This window comes from Carassius gibelio, chromosome A4 (genome assembly GCF_023724105.1).
Source record: "Carassius gibelio isolate Cgi1373 ecotype wild population from Czech Republic chromosome A4, carGib1.2-hapl.c, whole genome shotgun sequence".
NCBI classification, from domain to species: domain Eukaryota; kingdom Metazoa; phylum Chordata; class Actinopteri; order Cypriniformes; family Cyprinidae; genus Carassius; species Carassius gibelio.
In genome coordinates this window covers 15,781,413-15,803,723 of record NC_068374.1, presented here as the reverse complement: position 1 = coordinate 15,803,723, position 22,311 = coordinate 15,781,413, and the positions used below count along the sequence as shown (strand labels likewise).

Genomic DNA, 22,311 nt, shown 5'->3' with positions numbered 1-22,311 from the left:
TGTCCGGAGGCTCCTGAAGCACCTCCCAGAGGGCAGGAGGTTAAACAGTCTATGGTCAGGGTGAGAGGAGTCCTTAAGAATGCTGCGAGCTCGACGTAGACAGCGTTTCCTCTGGATGTCCTCAATAGCAGGAAGTGGTGTCCCTGTGATGCGCTGGGCAGTTTTCACCACCCTCTGCAGTGCTTTGCGGTCAGCCACTGAGCAGTTTCCATACCAGACTGTGATGCAACTGGTCAGGATGCTCTTAATCGCACACCGGTAGAAGTTCACCAGGATGGCTGAAGACAGCTGGTTCTTCTTCAGTGTCCTGAGGAAGAAAAGGCACTGGTGAGCCTTCTTGACCAGGCTGGAGGTGTTTGTGGTCCAGGACAGTTCCTCCGAGATGGTGGTTCCCAGGAACTTGAAGCTGGAGACACGTTCAACAACCATACCGTTAATGTGGATGGGGTCATGCGTGCCTCGTTTTTTCTTCCTGAAGTCCACAATGAGCTCCTTTGTCTTGCTGGTGTTAAGGAGCAGGTTAATGTCAGCGCACCATGTGGCCAGGTGCTGTACCTTTTCCCTGTAGGCAGTCTCATCGTTGTCTGAGTTGAGGCCAATCACGTGGTGTTGTCTGCAAACTTAATGATGGAGTTGGATCCATGCACAGGCTTGCAGTCGTGGGTGTAGAGGGAGTAAAGGAATGGGCTCAGCACACAGCCCTGTGGTACGCCGGTGTTAAGTGTGATGGTGGTGGAGTGGTTGTGGCCTGACCTAACATGCTGAGGCCTGTTGGTCAGAAAGTCCATAATCCAGTTGCAGAGGGAGGTGTTGATGTCCAGGTCTCCAAGTTTTGTGGTCAGCTTGGAGGAAATGACAGTGTTAAATGCTGAACTGAAGTCAACAAACAACATCCTAACATATGTGTTGTTATTGTCCAAGTGTGTGAGTGCAGAGTGCAGCACTGTGCATACTGCATCCTCTGTGCTCCTATCTCTGCGGTAGGCAAATTGGTGTGGGTCCAGTGTGGGTGGGAGGCAGTCTTTGAGGTGTGCTAGGACCAGTCGCTCGAAGTACTTCATAATGATGGGTGTGAGTGCTACGGGGCGATAGTCATTCAGGCACATTGGGGAGGAGTTTTTTGGAACTGGCACAATGCATGTGGACTTAAAACATGTTGGCACAGTTGCTTGGGTGAGGGACAGGTTGAAAATGTCTGTGAAGACCCCTGCAAGCTGCTCAGCACATGCCCTAAGCACACGTCCAGGAATGCCATCCGGGCCAGCAGCCTTGCATGTGTTGATCCGGCTCAGTGCATTGTGGACATCTGAGGAGGTGAGTTTAAGGGGTTGGTGGTCTGCTGAGGGTGAGATTTTGGTGGCCGTCTCCTTGCTGTCGCTGTTGAAGCGAGCATAAAAGTCATTTAGCTTGTTCAGGAAGGAGACGTCCGTGACCGTTGGAGTGGAGTTGCTTGACTTGTAGTCACTGATGACCTGGATGCCCTGCCACATGCGTCGGGGGTCAGACTTAGAAAAATGTTCCTCTACCTTCAGCTTGTAGCAGTACTTAGCCTTGTTGATGCCCCTTTTCAGGTTAGCCCTGGTTTTTCTGTAGGCCTGAGCGTCATTTGACCTGAAGGAAGCGTTACGGGCTTTCAGCAGAAGTCGCACCTCCTTGTTCATCCATGGCTTCTGATTAGGGTATGTTGTTATCTGTTTTTCTGTTGTTACAGTGTCAATGGTGTTGATGTGATCCAGTACAGAGGAGGTGTAGATATCAATGTCAATGTCCGTGTGAGAGCCACAGGCAGCCTGAGAAGCAAACATACTCCAGTCAGTGTGTTGAAACCTGTCCTGAAGTAAAGAGTCTGCTCCAGTTGGCCACACTTTGATGGTCCTCACTGATGGCTTCACACGATTGATGAGGGGTGAATACTTAGGGGTGAGAAACAAAAAAAGGTGATCAGACTGTCCGAGGTGGGGGAGGGGGGTCGCGATGTAAGCTCCATTAATGTTTGTGTATACATGATCCAAAGTTTTGTCTCCTCTGGTGTGGCAGGAAACATGCTGGTGGAATTTGGGGAGCACTGTCTTTAATTTGCAGTGATTAAAAGCAGCCTCTGGGTGAGCAGTCTGTTGTTTACTAATGGCTGCATGAAGTTCATTCAAAGCAAGCTTGGCATTAGCATCCGGTGGAATATAGACTGCGGTTATTATGGTGGAAGTGAACTCCCGCGGCAGATAAAAAGGTCTACATTTAACCATGAGAAACTCTAAATTAGCTGAGCAGTGTCTCCCAACAATGACAGTGTTCGTACACCAAGCTTTGTTGACATAAATGCACAATCCACCACCTCTTGTCTTACCGGAGTCATCTGCCATTCTATCTGCCTGCAGCGTGTAGCGTCCGGCTAGCTCAATAGCATTATTGGGTACGTTGCTGTGTAGCCATGTTTCTGTGAAAACCATGACATTGCAGTCCAAAAGTCTCTTACTGTTGGTGATGCGAAGTCGTAACTCATCAATTTTGTTCACCAGTGACCGCACATTAGCAAGGAAAATGCTGGGTAAAGAGAGCCGGAGCGGTGTTAGCTTTAGCTTAGCTCTTAGACCTCCGCGCTTCCCCCGCCTTTGTTTACGATCTCGACGCCGCCTGCGAGCACTTCCGCCCGGCCGGGTAGAGTGCTTAGCCTCGGGTGTTCTGACAATCTCAGGAATGATTTGAAGATTGGTGATAAAACTGTTGGAAAAGGCCTCACCGATATCCAAAAGCTCCTGTCGGGTGTAGGATGTTAAAGCAAAACTGTTCAGTACGAACAGACCCGAGATGAGCAGGAATAAACCTGCAAAATTGCAAAACCTGGAAAGACGCTGAGCCTTGCAATGTGTACGCGCCGCCATCTTGGTCATTTTTCTTGGTCAAATTAGTCTTAATGCTTTAGCTTGCATGACATCTAATTTTTTGAACAACGTTGGTGATGCCGACTCGTAAACAATACATCCATAGTCTAGGGTTGATCGCATAAGCCCAACATAAATGCCCTTTAATGACTGTTTATCAGCACCCCAATCTTGACCTGCTACTACTCTCATTACATTTAAAGTTTTTCCACATTTCTTTAATATAAAATCTACATGGTCCTTCCATGATAATTTGTCATCAAACCATACTCCTAGATACTTCAATGTTGACACTTTCTCTAAACAAGACCCATATAATTTAAGTAGTTTATTCTCTTTAATTTTCTTCCTTGTAAATATCTGGTAACATGTTTTGGATATTGAGAATTTCAACTACTTCTATAGCTTCTTGAATTTTATTCATATTAAAATATATATTCCTTCCTCTTTTCCACATTATACCATCATCTGCATATAACCCAGTGCTGATTCCCGGAGCCACTTTTCCAAATATGTCATTAATCATTATATTAAATAATATAGGACTAATCACACTTCCCTGAGGTGTTCTGTTTTCCACACTTAGAATTTGAGATACTTCACCACCCACTTTAACTTGAATTGTTCTGTCAAATAAAAAACTTAAAACCCAATTATACATTCGTCCTTCTATTACTATGTTCTTCATTTTAATGAGTAATCCCTCCTTCCACAACATATCATATGCTTTTTCCATATCAAAGTAAACTGCCACTAGTCCCTCTTTAACTGCTATAGCTTTTTTTACATCTGTTTCCAGTTTTAGTAATGCATCTAATTTTTATCATCCTTTCCTAAAACCATAATGATTAGATGCCAAGTCTCCCTTACTCTCAAGTACATAATTAAGCCTGTTCACAATTATTTTTTCCATCAGCTTACATAAATTTGATGTAAGCGCTATTGACCTGTAATTCCCTGCTATCGATGCATCTTTCCCTGGTTTAGCTACTGGAATTATTACTGCATGTTTCCATGACCTAGGCAGTCTTCCTTCTGTCCATAATTTATTATACAAGTCCAATACTGCTTTAAGAGTTTTATCATTTGTGTATTTAATCATAATAAAACAAATTCCATCTTGTCCAGGTGCTGTTCGTTTTATCCTATGTAGTACTCTTTTAAGTTCCCATATTTCAAAGTCAGCATCTAATTCCCCTTTTCCATCACGTCTCTTAGTATTAATACCAGGATGTTGATTTAAAATTCCCTTTCTATTCATTCTGTACTTCTGATCTAGATTTTCTGTACTGTGTGCTTTCTGAAAGGTTTTAACTAATAATTCTGCCTCGTCTTTTTCTGTAATAGCTGTCCTTCCATCACCTGAGATAAGCCGGCAGCCATATCACCCTGGAGCCCAGGACCGGTTTCCCACTGAAGCTAAGCAGGGCTGAGCCTGGTCAGTACCTGGATGGGAGACCTCCTGAGGAAACTAGGTTGCTGCTGGAAGAGGTGCTAGTGAGGCCAGCAGGGGGTGCTCTCCCTGTGGTCTGTGTGGGTCCTAGTGCCCCAGTGTAGTGACGGGGACACTTCCCATTTCCTTCAACTTTTGGTATACTTTCTTCTGCTGCTTTGACTAACCTCAAAGTTAATTTCTCTGCACACTTATCAATATCATCTTCTGTACTATAATTCTTTAATTCTAATTCACATATTTCATTATACTTCTCCCAATCAGCTTTTCCAAATTTCCATCTATATTGTTTTACCATCATACTTCTTTGCATTTCAACTCCTACCGTACAAATTATTGGAAAGTGGTCACTCCCAACTGAAGACTGTTCTAACACCTCCCATTGACATTTTGCTGCTATTGGCGCTGTGACTATTGTTAGATCTACACATGATTTTTTATTCCTCCTTATGTCAAACCTTGTTCCACTACCATCATTTAAGCATACCGATAAATTGTCTTCCATGTATTCTTCCACCACTGTGCCATTTTTATCTGAGTTTGGACTTTCCCATGCTACACTATGTGCATTAAAGTCACCACACCATATCCCTATACCTTCTTCTTTACTCCAAATGTTACTTAATTCCATCAATGATATTTGATCACAAGATTGTAGTAATTTATTATTGTTACTTTTCCTAATGTTGTCCATACTTCCACTTTAATACATTCACATTGTGTATCTACCCTTATTTCCCTATAAGCCACCCCATTCTTTATAAACGTTGCACAACCTCCACCTAGTGCTCTTGACCTATCTTTTCTAATGGATATATACCCTGGAATGACGAAGTCTAACTGCGATTTAAGCCGTGTCTCCTGAATACATATTAAATCAGGATGGTCTGTCATTTCATGCACAACTTTCTTGAATTCATGACCATTGGCAATCAAACTCCTTGCATTCCATTGTATTATCCTGAATGTCATATTATTTGTTTTAACCTTTGTCTGTCAGGGGTTTCCTGAGAGCTTACATTATTCTCAGATTTCCCGAGTAGCGTCTGGATTTTCTCAACCGTCACCTCTGTTATACCCAGCTGACGAGCGGCTGCAGATATAATGAATTTCAGTTTCTCTGTTCATTTGTTTGTTTGTGCTGTACAATTGATAACTTCTGCAATAAATGCAATGAAGCTTACTTTGCTGACCATAAGCATACTTGCATCTATATTTGATTTATAATTCTCTGTTCCCTTGTTTGGTTTTTTATATGCATCAGACCTTTAAGGACCAATTCTAGTTCCTTGCTCATTTTGAACCTTCTTTGCTGCTTGTGCATATGAAACATTATGCTCTGACTTGTACCTCATTGCTTCCACTGCTTGTTTTTGTGCCACACATCCTAAATATGCTGCACTATGTGGGCCTCCACAGTTGCAACACTTAGGTTCAACTAAATCCCCACATTCTCCATAACCATGTTCTCCTCCAAATTTACAACATTGTTTCTTTGCCTTGCATACTTCAGTTACATGACCCAACCTTTGGCAATTGAAACATCTTAATACAGGTTTTATAAAAGGTTGAACTGGGTAGCACACATATCCCATTTTAACATTTTCTGGAAGCAGTCTCCCATTCACTGTTATCATAACTGTTGTACTTGGCTCTCTTTTCCCGTTTCTGCTTGGTGCCAATCTTTTCACTTCTTTTACTTTTTCACTCATTAACTGGTTTCTTAATGTCTCATCTGATAAGGAAATTGGAACTCCAGAGATCACACCTTTAATTCCACTCTCCTCGCCAGGCACATAACACTTAACTCCTAGTCCCCCTAACTCCTTCATTTTACTTAACATATCTTGTTATTTTTTATTTTTTGTTAAGACAAAGTACTATCACCCGATTGTTGGTTAAGTATCTGGCTGATTTAATTTCACCAACAACTTTTCTGAGTATCTTTGTTAATCGCATAGGATTACTTATTTCACCCATTGTCTCAAACATTAAGATCACTTTGTACTCATCCTCCTTTCTCATCGTTTTACTCCTACCTTTTCCTCCTCTGCGGAACTCCTCAGAGTCTGAGACTCTGTCTTTGCGTTTCTGAGACAACTGCTCAACCTGCATCCATTCATCAGACTTCATGTTATTTGAATCATCCTCTTCATCTAAACTACCCCCTTCACTCTCTTCATTAACACCACAGCCTTCGCTTAACCCGCCACGCTGTCCTTCCTTCGCCCAGCATGCTGATCTGCGAGATTTACGCAAATAAGGTTCAGTTTTTAGTCACCCCGTGACGTGTGTGTGTGTGTGTGTTGTGTATGAAATTGTGGAGTCAGACCATTGGTCTAGTCAGCCCATTGGTGCCTGGCACGGGGGTCATTTACTCCTCTTTGAAATTTGTTTGAAGTTTGCTGGGGAGATCAGAAAGAGCAGATCTGTCTAACATTTTCCAGAAAGAGCAGATCTGTCTAACATTTTCTTGATAGTTGTACAACCATTTAACTTTAGCAACCATATAAATGTTGATGGTGGGGCTAGGTTTGCAATTTACTGTAAGGTTCTCTTAAGACATAAAGTGTAACCTCCCATCAATGATCTTATGCAAAAACTAAAGCCGTAATTATAACCCTCACCTTCTTTCTGATTTAAGTGATCCAAATATCTGTCAAACTAGCTATTGATGGTGTTTTTTTATGTGAATTCTTGATCGAATGCAGTTATATTATGGGCTGTTGGCATTAATTGTGCTCATGATGGAGCAGTAGTGGAGCGCTCTCGAAGTGACTGAAAACTAAGATGGTCTGACTTTCAAAAAATTCCACTCCTTGCTTCAGTCTAAAATAATGCTTCTCCACTCCTCGCTCCACTCCCACCCCACTCTGCTCACTCTGCCAGGAACGGAAGAACAAAATAAAACCTCTTCTGTAAAAATGCCCTTTTGGATATAGTCTAAACAAGATTTTTTATTTATTTGGGGCAACAACATCACCAAATATTTAGCAATATATTAACATGCTTAAAAACTCTGTAAATAATTGTTATTGCACTTATTTTTAAATAATCAATTAAAAAAATGTATTTCACTGTCATAAAATTTTTTTTCATCAATTTAATTGATCCTTGAATTAAAATAATTTTAAATAAAGTAAAGACCCCATACAAATGACATTGTAAATGTAATACCAGTACAAACAAATACAAAATAATCAACTTCAATAGACTGTAAAGACAATTTAGCTCCTTTCACACTGCATGCTGGTCCTGGAAAATTGCCGGAACATTGCCAGATTGTCTTCTGTGTAAATGCAAACACGTCCTGTGATTGATTCCGGGACCAATCCCAGGTTGGGGACCTAGTAACATTACCTGAATCAGTCCCGGAACAACAAAAAACAAAAGCCAGAACCAATGAACCAAGGGTGTGTCATAGTGATGACACGTTATTGTGCGACTTTTTTACTGGGTGTTTTAAAGGCAGATCAACATGTGAGAAGAAAAAATATGTGCAAACCGAAGCAGAGATCAATTAGCTCCTTATTATCCACGCTAAAGCTGAGAACGTTTGCCAGCTTAAAGGGCTAATTCACCCAAAAATCAAAATCATGTCATTAATGACTCACCCTCATGTCGTTCCAAACCAGTAAGACCTCCATTTATCTTCGTAACACAGTTTAAGATATTTTAGATTTAGTCCGAGAGCTCTCAGTCCCTCCATTGAAGCTGTGTGTACGGTCTACTGTCCATGTCCAGAAAGGTAAGAAAAACATCATCAAAGTAGTCCATGTGACATCAGAGGGCCAGTTTTTTTCAATTTTTTGAAGCATTGAAAATACATTTTGGCCCAAAAATAGAAAAACCTACCTTTATTCAGCATTGTCATCTCTTCAGTGTCTGTTTTGAGAGAGTTCAAAACCACGTAGTTTGTGATATTCGATTCGCAAACTAATAATTCAATGTAACCGGATCTTTTTGAACCAGTTCACCAAATCGAACTGAATCATTTTAAACGGTTCGCGTCTCCAGTACGCATTAATCCACAAATGAATTAAGCTGTTAACTTTTTTAATGTGGCTGACACTCTCTCTGAGTTCAAACAAACCAATATCCCGGAGTAATTCATTTACTCAAACAGTACACTGACTGAACTGCTGTGAAGAGAGAACTGAAGATGAATACAGAGCTGAGCCAGATAGCGAACAATAGACTGACACGTTCTCAAGTATCAGGCATGTAGGGGAACTGCTAGATAAAACATCCAAGCCTGTAAGTGATGGCCAGGCTTATAGGCGCTTGAGAAGTTTTTCTGGAGTAGTTCCTATACTTGTCTGTGAAGAAAGTATTCAGAACTGGCTGGAATAAGCAAGGCTAATGGTAATGGAGTGTGATTGTTCTGCAAAAGAGAAACAAATGTGAAAAGTGGAAAGCCTTGAGGGATCAGCTTTAGAAGTTGTAAAGGCAGTGAGGGGGACAACCCTGAAGCCACTGCATTAGAGTATCATGAGGCTTTGAAGAGTGTTTTAGTACCTCAGAATCTGGGGAAGACTCATATTTTGCTTTCCGCCTGCTCCGGCAAGAGCCTAGGCAGGCCCTTTCTGATTTCCTGCGTAGACCAGAGCGGTCACTGACCCTAGTAGTGAAACGAGGAGGGTTGATGCCACAGCGAACTGATAGAGCTCCGATTGAGCAGCTGCTAAGGGGTGCTGTGGAGTCAGACATGATGATGTTAAAGTTGCGGCTGCGTGAAAGAAGAGAAAGTCCTCCTAACTTTTTTGAAACTCCTCAATGAAATAAGAGAGGAGGAGGAAACTGAGGAAATAAGAGAGGAGGAGGAAACTGAGGTAGCTAGACGTAAACTCAACCCCTAATGTAAGGGAGACACAATCAAAAGACCGTACAAGAGTCACTGTAGCAAGCCGTGGCGGCTCAAAGGTGAGGTAAAGGAGTTGTGATTTCAGTTAAGGGACCACAAGCAGTCTTGACTTCCTGAAGGGGTAGTTGAGAAAGAAAAAAAACCCGGTAACGCCTTTAACTTCTGAGGTGTGGGGAGGGTGGGCTCATTTTTAGCTACTAAAAATTCCTCTCTTGTGATTCAGAGATTACTTCAGTTGATCCGTAAACCTAAAGATTCAAACTCTGTATCGAACCTCAAAAATCCTGAAATAAAGAAAAGTGACTGTTTCTCTAAGAAAAGCCACAAGAAATCATCAGAACCTAGTCGCTTTCCCAAAGGCTTGGTAGGGCCCTCATCCACATAAAGGTAAAGTAAAGGTAAATGGCCACCCTTGTGTTGATTTTTTGAATAGTGGATCTCAAGTGACCATTGTTTTTGAGAAGTGGTACTTGACCCATCTACCACAGGTGCAGCTACAGCCTATTGATGGTTTGTCCATCTGGGGTTTAAGCTCATCCAGTTACCCTTATAGAGGTTATATTGTGGTGAACATGGAATTTCTATTGGCTGTTATGGGTGTCACAGAAACCCTCAAAGGGTTTGCTTTGGTCTTGGGTCCTCCATGCAATCAGGATACAGCCACAGATTGAGACTGAGTAGTTGGTTTCACCCCATCATAGAGGGGTAACTGAGGATAAGCTTGTTGGAGAGGTGAAATGGGTAGACCCCAGTCCTCTTGTTATACCTCCACAGACTGAGACATGTGTGTCTGGGCAGTTGGTCAGGAAAGACCCTTTGGGTAAAGATATTTGGTGGATATGTGGTAGAAGCTCCAGAGGGGAATGTTCTTCCAGAAGGGGTGTTAGTTCCTCTTGTGGTTTTACCTTTTTCTGCAATCGATGCTAACCATTTTCGAGTATTGATACGAAATGACACGTTGAAGGAAAAGTCCATACCAACAGGTACCGTTCTGGCTAGAGACTATGCAACCGACACTGTTAGAGAGACAAGAAGTGTCCTAAATGTCCATCCAATTATTGACAGTTATTTGATTTTTTAATTTCCCCGGTTCCACAGGAGTGGAAAGGCCGGCTCAGTCAGAAATTGTCACAGAGAGTTAACGTGTTCTCTTTATCTGACTGGGATATTGGTTTAGCCAAGGGAGTTGAACATCACATAAAGTTGCGTGTTGAAAAAAGGACGTTTTTTCAGTACATAAGAGGCTCAAGAACCACCAGCTTGAATTGTTTTGGGACGTGACCTAAAGATAATGACGAGTTAATGATATTGAGAAGCGTTTCTTCGGCTATAGGTAACAACTCTTCCAGTAATTTAGTGGGTACAGGATCTAATAAACATGTTGTTGGTTTAGATACAGTGATAAGTTTATTTAGCCCTTCCTGTCCTATAGTTGTAAAGAACTGAAATTTATCTTTGGGTGCGATGGATGAGACTGAAGTGCTAGACGCTGTAGAATCTTCATTCGCTATTGTATTTCTAATGTTATCTATTTTATCAGTGAAGAAATTCATTAAGTCATTACTATTAAACGTTGATGGAATATTTGAATCAGGTGGTGTCTGGTAATTTGTTAATTTAGCCACTGTGCTAAATAAAAACCTTGGATTGTTTTGGTTATTTTCTACGATTTTGTGGATATGCTCTGCCCTAGCAGTTTTTACAGCCTGTCTATAGCTGGATCTAACGTGTCTTATATCATTTTTGGATTTCTGCGGATATTACCGCACATTTATAAAAGATTATTCATCCATTGTGAGACCACTTACTGATCTGACTAAGGGTTTTCCTTCCACCATTAAAAGTAAACAATCCCCCTAGTCGAGAAATCCCAAAGAGTACTTTAGAGAGTAAGAACCTTTTGGGGACAGATGGACACCAGCCTGTACAAGTGCTTTTAAAGAGATTGTAAACCAACTGACACACATCCCAGTTCTAGCCTTTGCCGATCTGTCAAAGCCATACGTACTCCATGTTGATGCAAGTTTGAATGGTCTTGGTGCGGTTCTTAATCAAGAACATCAGGATGGGTTGCATCCAGTTGCATATGCTAGCCATAAGTTGAGTGAGGCAGAACATCGCTATCCGATACATCTACTCGAGTTTCTTGCCCTAAAATGGGCCATGGTAGACAAGTTCCATGATTACTTATTTGGGGCAACGTTCACAGTTAGAACAGACAACAATCCTCTAACTTACGCACTAAGCAGTGGCAAACTAAATGCTACTGGACACCGGTGGTTGACGGCCTTAGCCACTTATGAATTTGATATACATCATAGACCGGGTCGCAGCAACATTGATGCTGACATATTGTCCCGTCATCCCCATGAAGCTGACTTATCAGGTGAGTGGGTGGAGATCCCTCAGTCAGGCGTCAAAGCGATTTGCCAACTTACCCAAGGTGATAGCTCTTTCTGTAATAAAAAGGGCAAATGTGACTGGCCAGGAAATGCCTGTTGGAATTTTTTATTCTGACCCAAAGATTGCAACCTTGAAACAATAGTGGTCTAAATTAATAATTAAATATAACGTGCTTTACAGGGTAGTTAACACACAAAACAGAAAGAAGAGGTATCAGTTTGTTTTACTTAAGAAGTACCGGCTACTGGTCTTGAGGTCCCTCCATGATGATCATCTAGGAGTTGAGAAGACTCTGGAGCTCCTGAAAGATAGGTTTTACTGGCCAAAAATGGGTCTAGACGTGGAAACCTATTTGAGAAACAGTGGCCACTGAATTGCAAGGAAGACCATCCCACGGAAAGCAGCAACACTAAATCAACTTACTAGTGGTGGGCCTCTTGCCTTAGTTTTTTATTGACTTTCTAACCCTAGAGCCAGATAGCAAAGGTTTAGCAAATGTGTTGGTTGGAACAGACCACTTTACTCGCTATGCCCAGGCATATCCAACCAGGGATCAGAAAGCAATAACAGTGGCCAAAGTATTATTTGAGAAATCGTGCACTACCCAAACTATTTAACCAGTGAGGTAACAGACTTTTGTTATTGCTTGGTTGAGCGAAGGGGCCTTTGTTTACTGGCCACAACGATCACTAGCCTCGAATCAGGCCTGCAATGAGGTGGGTTTTAAGAAGATTTGTGTGTGTGTGTTTGTTTGAGTGAGTGTGGATCCATAAAATTAGTAAATCTGACTGATCTTTAGTATTTCACTGTGATTTCCTAATCTTATCTGATTTATACGGTTAATGACAAAGTTTGTTAAAGTTTTGTACCCAGAAGAACACAATTAGTAAGTATAAGTTGAAATTGTGAAAAGTGATTATCAGCTAACTCTACAGAACATTATTCACTTTATGTGGAAAGGTAAGTTTTAGTTTGTGAGAAGTTAAATTGAAAGACAGGGAAAAGGAAAACTAGAGCATTATAGTTAAAAGCAAATGGTAGAAAAGAAAGAGAATAGTTTTGTCAAAAGCAGAAAAGACTGACGCAGGTTGCATTAATCCATTTATTGGTATATTTTTTGTTGTATTTCTTTCCTTTTGTTGTATTGAATGTATTTGTTAAAACCATACATCTACTGCATTTATATTATTTGCCTACTTTAATTTCAATACATTTTCTGTGCAGTGTGTTATGTTTCGTTGCTGTGGTTGATTATGAAGAGTGCAGAAAGTTAACCTAAGTTAAAGATAATTAATGTCATAATTCTTTTCATTTCATAATATAATTTCCTTCAAAAACAGCTAGACAAAGGATCAATTGGAATCTTGAACGCAGGCCCTTATCATGTCCAGCAGTAAAGTGATAAGGGGGCTACATCTACAGGTCCTTCTCAAAAAAATAGCATATTGTGATAAAAGTTCATTATTTTCCATAATGTAATGATAAAAATTAAACTTTCATATATTTTAGATTCACTGCACACCAACTGAAATAATTCAGGTCTTTTATTGTTTTAATACTGATGATTTTGGCTTACAGCTCATGAAAACCCAAAATTCCTATCTCAAAAAAAAAAAAAAATTCTCTTCCTTTGGTAATTTTGAGCTTATTTACCTCTAAAATTTAAAGTTTACTCTTGACTTTCATTTAAATATGCTTTTTTTTTCTTCAGTAAAAATATTCTTTGCAATAACTTGAAACAATCAAAACCTCCAAATGTTGTATACTTTGGTGACATCTAGTGACATAATTTGGTATAAAATAGCAATAACATGAATTATCAATGGCCACTAGATGGCTGTTGTAGGCCTACTAACTGGCTGCATAGGCTGATATCTAAGTAACAAACGCTTAAATTTTAGATGTTAACTTATCACAAATTAAGACTGTAGATTTTTTTCAAAACCATTTGTGTTAGGTGAGACTATAAAAAGATGCCAAAATATACTTACAGATAAATCTGCCCATGCTATAAGGAAAAGACAAAATAGGACACAATAATAATTTCTTACAAAAAAAAAAAAAAAAAAAGCTCTGAATTGTTGTCTAACCCATTCTTTTCATAATTAGTTTTCAAACACTTAACATAGTTGAATCAAGTTTGATTTATTTATTCAGATGGCAAACTTAGCAAAGCTTACTAAGTCATTTACTGCTCAGATTAAGGAAAACATTTTTAACCATTTTAATTTAGGGTTAAACTTCTCTAACAATTAAATCACATAAAACAATGCTTGTTGATGCATTGAGAAAATGGTAACCTAAGGTTTAAATTGGGTAAAAAAAAAAAAAAAAAAACAGGTTACATTTTTTTTTTTTTTTTTTCTGAGGGGTTTAGGAGGTTCAGGGGCTGCAGATGGCACAGAAGGTTTAGGGCTGAATGGAATCAGCAGGGAGACAGGAGATTCAGAGCTGGATAAAACCTGCTGGGAAACAGAAAGATTCTGGGTTTGAGGGGAAACAGAAAAAAAGACAGAATCCACAGCACAAATTTGATGTAGCTCTTGATAGTCCAGCACAGATCTGCCGGAGGCATGACGATGATGCTAATGTCGTCATCCAGCCCGTAATGAAATTCCTCCATCAAGCAGACCTCATCACAGTGGGCAAGGTGGCCAAGAACTCCTCTACGTAGTCCTCCAAACACTGGCCACACTGAAAAATGAACACCATCACAGCTTCTCCCTGAGGTCCCAAGCTCTGAGGTGGAGCATTAATGGCAGCAGGAGCATCTATTTTTCATCTTAAGTGTAGGGTCAGTGTTCTGTCACATCATGTGTGGGAAGAGAGGAAACCAAGACAGAAGGTAACAAGTACCATATACATTTAATGAAGCTTGTGAACAATAATACACAACTAATGTCTAGCGCTGAGACCGAACACAAACTAAGGACACATGGGGCTAGAAACACACATGGTAATCAACTCAAAGGCAAAACAGTTGCGCAAATAAATAAATTAAGGACAGGAACACCAGGAAAACTAGGTCACAGGAAAAAAACTAACTAAAACAGAACTAAAGCGTGATGAGTGTAGAATGCTCAGTTTTTTTTCCTCTGTAACTTTTTACAAAGTTTTGGTTAATGTATGATGCTTGTGTTTTAAAATCTGGTGAGAAAAAAACTAACAGACATTTAAAAAATAAAAAATAAAGAACTACCCAGTTTGACCTCAGATCGTATCAGTCTTTCAGCAAATGACTGATAAGAGTGGTGTGAAAGAGGAGGGGTTTTATCCTGTGTTACTCAGCGAGTCAAAGAAAAGTGTCCCTCTGCACAGCTGCATCACATTCCTGTTCTTGCTCTCTATCACTAGTATTTATTTTATATTTCCATCCATCATGGACTGTGCCTTTGCTAATCTAGATGCTGCTGGTTTTCTACAGATCTGGCAACACTTCGATGCAGATGGTGAGAATTTACAATCATTTCCATTTTGGTTTCGAAATATATATCTATTTGTAGTTTTTTAAAGGTTTGCTTATTAACATAGTGATGCTTGATCAGATTTAAATAGCCTCTGTATCTGTTCATCTGATTATAAGACAAAAACATTTCCGCAGATAATGGCTACATTGAAGGAAAAGAGTTGGATGACTTTTTCCGTCACATGCTGGAAAAATTAAGGCCAAAGGTATGTAAAAAATACTTGGTATTAAAGTCCATGCAGTTTATTATATCTGAATGTACAAAAACCTGACTGTTTTGATGACATGGGTGTTATTACAGCACATTAGTATGGAAGCACATTAAACATACTGCACTCTTTCTATAAGTGCTCTCTAAGAGTGTTCTCTGGCTGTTTACACATTAGGATCTGTTCGCTCGCTCTCTAACATTACACACACAACAACCATTTAACATCTGTTTACCTTTCACAGGAGCAGATACTTGGTAGACACTGGACAAAACTCACCACTTTCTGACAGAATTTAAAATCTTTGTGGACCTTTTTTTTCTACGTTTTGTCTTTTGTTCTACATTTGTTGTTGAATGCTTCTGAAAAGTTGAATTATAGCTTGAATATCTGTAGTATTTATGCTATCTAGATGGACACTGTGGTTATCATGGTTTTAAACTCGTACACTCCTAACCAATTTATTTTGAGTGTTAAATGAGACTGTTACTCAGGAACTTGTGCAACATCTCAAGAAATCAAACACCACTTTATTTTCAGGAAACTCTGGTTACACACACAAGATAAAAATAGATTTCCCGTGTTCTAGCAAAGTTGTTATAATGCGGCATCTTTACATTTTGTAGTTTACACTGATGTTCATGAACTTGCACTTCCCCTACTAAACAAACAAATGTCCTCTCTGATTCTAAAACCCGTTGAATAAGAGTTATTGGGATGTACTGTAATATATAAAAAAGGCTTATAAGAAAGGTTGTGTCAGATATTCACTGAATCTCTGGTGCACAGCTGTTTCAGTCCAATGGCTATGATGAGTGATGATGGGGAAATAATGAGAGTTGAATGATGGAAATGTAGTCTTGGTAACCAGTTTGTTTTCCCTGCTCTCTTTAGGATAAGATTACAGCGGCGAGAGTACAGGAGATAAAGAAGAGCTTTATGTCTACCTATGATCTCACATCTGATGGACGCTTGGCGATCCACGAAGTATATCACATTTTCTTCTTACATTTTCCTTTTCTTATTATTATTATACCTGAAAAAAAGAGAGAAATCATTAAATAAGGAATATTTTTAAAACAAAAGTGTTTTTAAACTGAGTTTAGTCAGGTGTTGTTCTATAATTAGTCATTCTGTGCGCAGAGAAAAACATACATAGCTAAATTGCTTTCTGCATGCAGTGATGGCAAAGGTTGCTCTGCTGCTGCAGATGGTATCTAGCCACTTTATGGCTTCCGGCTGTTTCCAGCACGGTTGCCACTTAGGTTAACCGCATTAAAGTGTATCTGCCATTTTCTTTGCCATGATGTTAATGGTTTTGTTTTGCTTCCGTAATAATTGGGAAGTAGATTTTTTAAGTAAAGTGAGGATATGGATGGTTGAAACACTGGTTTAGATGTAACAGTAGTTCCAGTAATCAGAGCCATTAGTGCAGACCTTAATGTACTTTTTATAATCACATAGTGGTAATTTTATCTGACGAAAGTTACATCATGTCTCTTCCCGGTTTCGATTCTGCACTGCAAACTGACTTTACATTGTCATGTCTTTACATGTTTAAAATATGCTGATGTAATTCAATCTTTCACTGTTATGATTAAAAACATGAAATACTTCTTTTATGAGTAGAGACAGAATGACGTTTATCGCAATTAAACCATGTGTTAGCTGATGAACCCATTTTATTGAATGTGTGTGTTTGCATTTATACTAGCTAGCCAACATGATCCTGCCGGAGGATGAGAACTTCCTTCTTATCTTCCGTAGAGAGGCTCCGTTGGATAACAGTGTGGAGTTCATGAAGGTAAACCTTTACTCCGTCTCACACAAATCACAACATTTTTTCAGCTTTGGCAACCGATATTTTAGTATTGTGAGTTGTGATGACCGTCAGTTAGATATACCGGCTGATAGGTTGAAAAAGTTTTGCACATTTCCCATGATAGATCTGGAGGAATTATGATGCTGACAGCAGTGGATACATATCAGCTGTGGAGCTCAAGGTAAATGGACATTACTATATTTTTGACAATCACAGGCAAAGTTTGACTATTTGAGGGTAGTGTTTTTGATAGTTTGTTTTTCTATTTCTGATGGCAGGGCTTCTTGAAGGACTTGTTTCTACACCACAAAAAGAATATTTCATCCAGGAAGTTGGATGAATACACAAACACCATGGTAACATTGCTGTTTTTAATACTTCCCTATTTATTAGTTATTCTTATATACCTAAACTTCTCAAATGGAGCACCTCTGTATGGTTACATCTTGGAATTTAATATTTTTACTACTGTGTATGTTGTGGTTGATGCTGTTGTTGTTTTATATTGGAGCAATGCAAATGCAGTACATAATGATTAATGATTCACGTCAGTAAATATGTCTGCATGGCCAGTGCTATATACCACATTCCTGGATTTGTGTCAACTATTTGAACTATTTTTTACAACTTTTGCCCGAAAAAGAGACATTTTTGCTTTTCATATACACTGTTTGTAATTGTTTGTCTATGTACACATGAATAATTCTTGGGCCATTGGGTCAGTCTCATCTCACATAAAAAAGCACTGCTTTTAAAAATCCTGGGCATATTGGTCAATTAGTGAGTGATATCACTGTTTACATCAGCCATTAGCAAAGTGCAGCCGATCACCCATGCATTAACCTTCCTTAGACCTGAACTCAGGAGTTAGGGTTTTTTCCATTAGCAGCAAGTGAAAATGTCAATGTTACTCATTAAAGTGAGTAGTGTTTTGCTGTGCATGTGTTTACAGGCTACTGATAAGTCTAGAGCATATGTTGTACACCACAATGTTAAAACATTGTTTTTTTTAATGTACAATTAAGTGCACAGTTGTTTTTTTGTGTCTTGCAGATGAGCATTTTTGACAAAAACAAAGATGGGAGACTGGATCTTAATGATCTAGCCAGGTGATGTGTGTTTAACAAAAGTCCTTTTGTTCTGTGCTCGTGGAGCTGTTTAGGCCTTGAGGGTGAGAATGGCTCTTTGTGTGAATGTTTTTGAAAGCGAGAAGCAAACACAATGTTACGCTCACTAACACATTTTTAAGAGACTTCCTTAGTAGAGTAGATATTGGTGCATATGGTGCATTCAAGTTATGTCGGATACATTGTATTTATTAGTAAAATGCAGATGAACACCACCACAATGTCTTAATTACGAATGGAAAACACTGAATTTTCTTGAAGCTCTGAGTTGGGGGCATGTCAATGAGAAACATGGCAGAATCGATGGATCGATGTCAACAAAGTCTGTTGTTGACTGTATTTTTCTTAATTGATAGACAGGAATGCAATATAACAATTAATACGTTTTTATGCGATACAGATTAAAGTGGCTTCGTAAATTATTTTTTTAAAATTAAAACGCAAAACACACATGATGCAAATTCTTTGTTCTTCATATTCTATAAGCAGAGTTAAGAAACCCTGTTGTATTTTCTTGTAATTTATTAAAAGAAGGTACACCGCCATCCTGTGCCGCCTAAACTGACTTGAACACACCCAACGTCGTAATTTTGACTTGTCAACTCGTAAGTACGAACTTTCCAGGAGGACTTGAATGCAGAATTAGAATCCGTTTAGGTTAAAATGTTAAGTAGGTGATTGCCAGTGACATACAGTTGACAATTTAATATCCGTTAGTTAGTCTCGTGAAAATTAAAGCATCCAAACTGCATTTGAAATCTCAATGAATTTAATAAGATATCAACTACATGATTTAAAAAAATAAATACAGCAGATTTAAATTTGAAAATTGTAAATGCTGCTTAGCTCAACTCGCTTAAGGCAAAACAAGTGAAATTTACCATGTGGTCGTGTCTAGTGACACAACAGCTTTGAGAAAGATTAACTTTAAAGGAGCAGTGACTTTTGGGAGCAGCTGTTAATGGCAGTGAAGTGCACATTATCAAGTCAAGTCACCTTTATTTATATAGCGCTTTATTCAGAACAGATTGTCTCAAAGCCATTTCACAGTAATAAACTGGAATATAACATAATAAAGTTCAGTGCAAAGTTCATCAATTATGGATGGGCTCAACTGAGTTATAAGCAGCCAAGTTATTCGTTATTCAGCTCGAGTCAGTTTAATGTTGATCGAATTCAGCTCGATAAAAGTGTCAGTTCTGTGGAGTTCATAAAAAATTTACCTGTATTTCTTCCCCAGAATTCTGGCTCTGCAAGACAACTTCCTGTTGCAGTTCAAAATGGATGTTAGTACTTCATATCTAATTAATTTAATCTTTTTATATTCACTCCTAAATGTGATAATTTGCTAAAAACCAGTGCATGATACTATCTCGATTTCATGCCCTCTTCAGGCCAGCAGTCAAGAGGAGAGAAAGAGAGACTTTGAGAAGATCTTTGCACATTATGATGTTGTAAGAATGTTTTTAAACTTACTCTACAGTACTGTTAAATACAGTCCTGTGCATGATTTTAAATCGCCTGAGCTGTACATGCCATACAAGTTTTATTGTGTCCTAACATGGCAATTACACTGATTGGGTGATGGTATAATATTGAACAACATGTTATTGGCAGACATCTACAATATTAGCAATTTATATCTTACTTGCAAGAACTGCTCATAGCATTAGTGGCTAACTATATATGACGGAAAACTCTACAGTGTTAAACGAAAATTCATTCTGAATTACTTTTTGCGGGCTGATGAATTATGACTTCATTAGGATTATATTGTTTGTTGTTGTTCTGTACATTAGATACTATCAAATGTGGGACTTGGACACAATAACAAACACAATGCTCTACTAAAGAAATTTCAGCTCTTAATGGTTGGCTGTCGTTCTAGAGTAAGACTGGAGCACTTGAAGGACCAGAGGTGGACGGTTTTGTCAAAGACATGATGGAGCTCGTCAGGGTAAGTGATTAAACGGTTAGTTCACCCAATAATCAAAATTATGTACTTAATAACTCACCCTCATGTCGTTCCAAACCTGTGAGACCTCCGTTTATCTTCAGAACACAGTTTAAGATATTTTAGATTTAGTCTGAGAGCTCTCAGTCCCTCCATTGAAACTGTGTGTACGGTCTACAGTCCATGTCCAGAAAGGTAAGAAAAACATAATCAAAGTAGTCCATGTGACATCAGAGGGTCAGTTAGAATATTTTGAAGCATCGAAAATACATTTTGGTCCAAAAATAGCAAAAACTACGACTTTATTCAGCATTGTCTTCTCTTCCGTGTCTGTTTGAGAGAGAGTTCAAATCAAAGCAGTCTGGATATCTGGTTTGCGAACGAATCATTCGATGTAACCGGATCTTTTTGAACCAGTCCACCAAATCGAACTGAATCGTTTTAAATGGTTCGTGTCTCCAATACGCTGACTGAACTGCTGTGAAGAGAGAACTGAAGATGAACAATGAGCCGAGCCAGATAACGACTCGTTCATGAGTGAAGACAATGATGAATAAAGTCATAGTTTTTGCTATTTTTGGACCAAAATGTATTTTTGAGTCTTCAAAAAAATTTTTTACTGACCCTCTGATGTCACATGGACTACTTTGATGATGTTTTTCTTACCTTTCTGGACATAGACAGTATACCGTACACACAGCTTCAATGGAGGGACTGAGAGCTCTCAGACTAAATCTTAAGTATATTAAGCAGTGTTCTGAAGATAAACGGAGGTCTTACGGGTTTGGAACGACATGAGGGTGAGTTATTAAGTACATAATTTTGATTATTGGGTGAACTAACCCTTTGAACAGTTAGAAACATCACAAGTAAACAAGTTACCAATTTTATAACAAACCTAAACATACATGTCTGTGACGCAATTTAAGGAAACATCACTACTGCTATAACTAATAAATTTTGCTTTGTTGTTTTAGGTTATTTGGGTCCATAACCTTTCATATTAAACATTAGTGTCTAATTTACGCTTAAATAGTCTGGGATCTAGAGATAAATGTAATTATTTATTTATTGACTAGTTGAACATTTGAAAGTCTAATACAATATTAGTATAATACTACATATAAGTACCAAGTTCAATCTGTATTCCACCACTTTCTTCTTTCTTTCAGCCCAGTATCAGAGGAGTTGATCTGGATAAATTGCGTGAGGTTCTGCTGAGCCACTGTGATGTGAATAAAGACGGGAAGATTCAGAAGAGTGAGCTGGCTCTGTGTTTGGGAGTAAAGATTAATTCACATGCACAATGAAGTTCTCAATTTTACTATCAGTTACTACACTTTAAAGCTGAATGTGGAAGGTGAAAACATTACATATAACCTGTGAATTGCTTGTTTCTCTGTTTAAAAAAAAATGATTTTGATATTTAAAAAGTTATTCTGAAATTAATTTATGAAAATGTAATAACTTACATGCTCTACTTATGAAACAATAAAAGTTAAATATGTAAAGCCATAATAGTGGTGACTTGAATATGTAATGAAGTGCATCTGCTCCTAATGGACCCTTATTTGTTCAAAGAATCCTTTAATTTAATTTATGTTCATCACATCTGGGAAACGTTTTCAGTTCATAGCTCAGTTGTTGAATCTTTATGTCCATACAAATATTTACACTGAAAAATATATACATAAACAAAATTTACAAATATTTACAGCATTTTACAGAAATACACTGGAAATAAAAGCAGTTGAAAGCAAGAGCTTTTTTTTTTGTTAAGATTGTTACTTTTAATTAACAATTAAACAACAATTAAGGGACTTGTTGTTTCATGTCTTGCTTTTACAATAAATAAATAAACAGCTCTCTCAAAAACATTTAAAATATTTATGTTTCATTTCTTAAGAAAACGGCCAGTTTATTCACTTTGATGGAAAAAAACAAACACCCATTATACAGAACTTGTTTATTCTTATTAGTCAAATTAAGTTGTTCTGATAGATGAACAGAATGTTCTGAACATCTGATGAAGCATAAAGACATCAGTGAATGGCCACAAACAGCACACACCAGATGTCACTTTGTAAAAGTGGTGTGTATCACAAAACTGTTAGTGTAGAGCCTCTTTATGGCT

The 22,311-nt window shown here is 38.6% G+C and overlaps 1 protein-coding gene across 1 annotated transcript; it reads left to right on the top strand.

Annotated features, from left to right (window-relative positions):
• The first annotated feature begins 14,910 nt into the window (after window positions 1-14,910).
• On the top strand, window positions 14,911-22,010 carry LOC127971825 (secretagogin). The gene is made up of 11 exons (XM_052575068.1): window positions 14,911-15,048; window positions 15,201-15,271; window positions 16,169-16,261; window positions 16,989-17,078; window positions 17,221-17,277; window positions 17,375-17,452; window positions 18,150-18,205; window positions 19,464-19,509; window positions 19,618-19,677; window positions 20,112-20,180; window positions 21,350-22,010. Exons 1-11 carry the CDS (start codon window positions 14,979-14,981, stop codon window positions 21,485-21,487), a joined length of 828 nt encoding a protein of 275 aa, XP_052431028.1. The 5' UTR covers window positions 14,911-14,978; the 3' UTR covers window positions 21,488-22,010.
• Window positions 22,011-22,311: the final 301 nt, after the last annotated feature.